At 35.2% G+C, this 3,577-nt stretch overlaps 1 protein-coding gene across 15 annotated transcripts in view; it reads left to right on the forward strand.

The window, feature by feature from the left end:
- LOC107661923 (calpastatin-like) overlaps positions 1 to 3,577 on the forward strand; it is a 34,322-nt gene that overhangs the window by 14,471 nt on the left and 16,274 nt on the right. Inside the window, exon 1 of one of the 15 annotated variants that reach the window (XM_016451800.1) lies at positions 190 to 335. The exons of 12 other annotated variants lie outside the window; for them this stretch is intronic. In XM_016451800.1, the coding sequence (XP_016307286.1) occupies positions 333 to 335 (3 nt within the window). In that variant the 5' untranslated portion in view covers positions 190 to 332. Of the gene's footprint in view, positions 1 to 189; positions 336 to 3,577 lie in introns of those variants that run through there. 2 more of the 15 variants (XM_016451813.1, XM_016451830.1) reach the window with 2 other exon arrangements.

The raw sequence follows: 3,577 nt of genomic DNA on the forward strand, positions 1-3,577 counted from the left end.
TAACCACCACCCCAACTCCAACTTCCTTAGTTGTGTGGAAACAGTCTTGTGTTTATTTTTCCTGGCTCGCTGTGCAGATGGGCGGCACCCCTTCACTCTCGACCAATCAGAACAGCTCTACACGCGAGGGCGGGGCATCAGCTGTTGAAGTGGTGGAGTGGGAGGAGTTTAAGGCTTCTGGCTTCACTGCTGGGCGTGTTTCTGTTAGTATATGCTTGTTTGTGTGCATAAGGGGTATATTTTATATATATCAGGCTGAGGGAAATTGAAGTGACTCTCTTTTAGATTGGATTACAGGCAAAAGTGAAACAGGACACTCGGTTTTGTTACAGATGGTACGTATCTACAGCTCTTGCATTTCTGTCTGTGGTTTCCTGCCGCTGTACCTGCCTATAGCTGAAGATTGTGCCAACTGCACTGCAGTTTGTGGAAACGATTACAGTGCTTTTGGAACGCAAGAAACTGCTTGTTTCATTGTTGTCTGAGAGACTGAAAAGGCCTCAGTCTATTTCTTACTATAATGTCTGAGCAGACTTCATCTGAACAAGTATCAGGAAATTGTTTAAACAGCTGGTTACTAAGTTTACGGTTTTTGTTTACTGCATTGGTTTTAGGTTTAGAAGGTTTTAAGCAATTTTACATGTCAGAATGAGAGCTGTCTGTCACTATGCTCACATTTTTTAGATGTTTGTGACCTCAGTATGCCATTTACATACTTTGTAGCCTTCCATTTTGACCTTCGCTCATGGCAAGAGGTAATATTTCATGTCTGGAAGCATAGCTGGATAATTAATTATTCATTTTGTAATGCAACAAGCACGCTACACCCTGTCTGATTGGTTACAGATTTTGGTTGAAGCTGACAACCAGATGGAAGCCAGCATAGACTTGCTTAGTTTACACTAGTGCCATTATGAACCGTTTTGGAAATCGGTATCCTCACTTTTACGTACCTCAACTTTAAACTTTTTACTGTGGAGAATGCAGTTACGGCATTTACAGAACAGGTTAAACAAACATACTGCATTGAATTTTCCTCAGTTCTTCTACTATAGTATACAATTCACGATTACATTTAGCCTATACTTTGCTGCTGGCCATTTAGTACATACTTCGAGTGCATACTTGATTGCTTGCAAGTAGCAACTTGAAGTCATTTTCCACATCCAGGATGCTACCTCATTATAAAGTTATGGCATTTGTAATGTAAAAGCCAAAATTTAAGTCATCATCAGTCAGAATCTTACATAATTCATCATATTTGCGTAAATTCTTTAGTCCCAGAATTAATTGCAGTCACTTAACTAGTTGGTCTTGAATTACAATCTGCCCTGTGTTATGCTAATCTGTGCGCTACTGAACCTCTCATTATGCCAGTAAAACCTGCCCATCCTTAAACCTCAATGCTAACGTCATACCGTCATTACATCTTAGTTGTCATAATACAGAAGTGTTGTCGTCATAGCAGTTACCTAATAGCTGTTCTTAAACAAACGTTTCGAATGAGAAACTTGGGACGTCCTTCAATGGATTAGCTTTCTGTAACTACAGAGCGTTTATGAGTGTACTTTTGTGGTAATTTGGGTGGAGATGTGCATTAGTCATGATTAAACCGTAAACAATGAGGTAACTAGTGACAAAAGACCTATAAACCGCAGATTTTTTTCTGTTTAGTTGTGCTGTTGAGGAAGTTATTGGGATGTAAGAATCAATGCTAACGTAGCTTACTTATATTTACAAATCACCAATTGTTATGCTAAAAGGGTGTGTCTACAGATTCAACGTGCGACTCCACCAAACATGCTTCTTCAGTATGGTTGAATTAGAAGAGGGCAGTGGCTCGGAGACTAGAACAGGTTGGAGAAGACCTGTGTGGTTTGTACCTAACCCGTGTTGCTATTTCCTTTGTTAACATTCGCTAACGCCTGCTAACAAGTCGTGGTTTCTGGGAGGAGTTGTCAAACTTGGACTGTTCTGCTAAATGTGCACAGAAATTGTTGTGTGAAGGATCTGTCTGTGATAGTTAGATTGTACTTCAGGAATTTTGACCATCATGATATTGAGATAACAGTGTGAGCTTGTCATGTAGGCTGGCCTGAATCACATGTGCGTTTGGGCCTATTTTGGGGTATTGACACATAGGCTGTGTCAGTGACATCAGCAAAACCCACCCTAGAATATATTAATCATAACATTTAATAGAAAAAATATTTAAATTGCTGACTCTGTCATTATTTGGAGGATCATCTGTTGTGGTTACATTGAGATCTGTAGAATGTTTACTTCTATTTTAAGTGCACTGAGTCAGCATCAAATTCATTTCAGTGCTTCTGCACACATTGTCCTTTTAAATGGAACCTGCCCTGTGTTTACCTACAAATTTACCCATAATGCTTTGTTTTTTTTATTGCTGAGCATGCATAGTGTTTACCTGACTAAAAATCATGTATCTAGGTGGTTTCTTGCACGCAACATTTAGCTCTACACCCATGCTCATTCAATTCATGTACTCACAGTAACTCTCCACCTTTTTTTGTTGTATTGTTGTTGAATGGGTTGGGTTATTATGGTATCAGCCAAGTATTTCCTAAATAATACTTTTAAGAGTTTTTTCTAATGCCGTCCATATGCTCAGAGCCAGTGCTTTTATTATCGTTGTTGCTCATGCATCTTTATTTAGTGGTGCAGAGAAAGAACACAGTGTGTTGATGTACACTAAAGGCCCTTGCACAGTGTCTCTGACGGTCAAATATCAGTACAATTGCAAGGACTTGAGCTTCAAGGCTTCCTGAATGACAATTCTGTAAGCCCTTTCTTTTCATTTAAAGATGTGGTAGAAATTGCAGCCTTGTGGTTAGCACATTTGCTCTGATGTCTGATCTGGAGAGTTTGTGACCGGCTTGTTTCATTTTCCTGTCCCATTTCTCCTCATTTCTTATAATTTCCAATCTGTCAGTGTTAAAATATAATTTGTCTGTCAGTGTTAAAAAATATTAACAACAACAGCAATTATTATTCTAATAATTACAATGGTAATGAAAATTCTAGTAATGATTATAATAATGTGAATATTACAAGAATAATTTTATGCTAATAATAGTATTAAAATACTAATACAAATAATTATTATTACTATTAAAATTCTATTTTTCATTTATTGTTAAATAATTGTCCAATAAATCTTAAAAACATTAAGACTGTATAATGCTTGATGCTTTGTTTTTATTATTATTATTATTAGTTTACAAATAATTATTAAAATTCTATTTTTCATTTATTGTTAAATAATTGTCCAATAAATCTTAAAAACATTAAAAACATTAAGAGCTTGATGCTTTGTTTTTATTATTATTATTATTAGTATTATAATAAATATTAATATTTATAATATTTAATAATAAAGTTGTTCTTGTCATCATTAATCAGATTTATTTATTTATTGTAATGATTACATCTAATAAAATGAAGAACGAAAAGAAAGTAAAAGGACAGAATAGTCTTTAAAAAGAAGTTATCTTTAATTTTATATATATATATATATATATATATATATATATATATATATATTTTTTTTATT

This window comes from Sinocyclocheilus anshuiensis, unplaced genomic scaffold, assembly GCF_001515605.1.
Source record: "Sinocyclocheilus anshuiensis isolate Anshui unplaced genomic scaffold, SAMN03320099.WGS_v1.1 scaffold457, whole genome shotgun sequence".
Taxonomy (NCBI): domain Eukaryota; kingdom Metazoa; phylum Chordata; class Actinopteri; order Cypriniformes; family Cyprinidae; genus Sinocyclocheilus; species Sinocyclocheilus anshuiensis.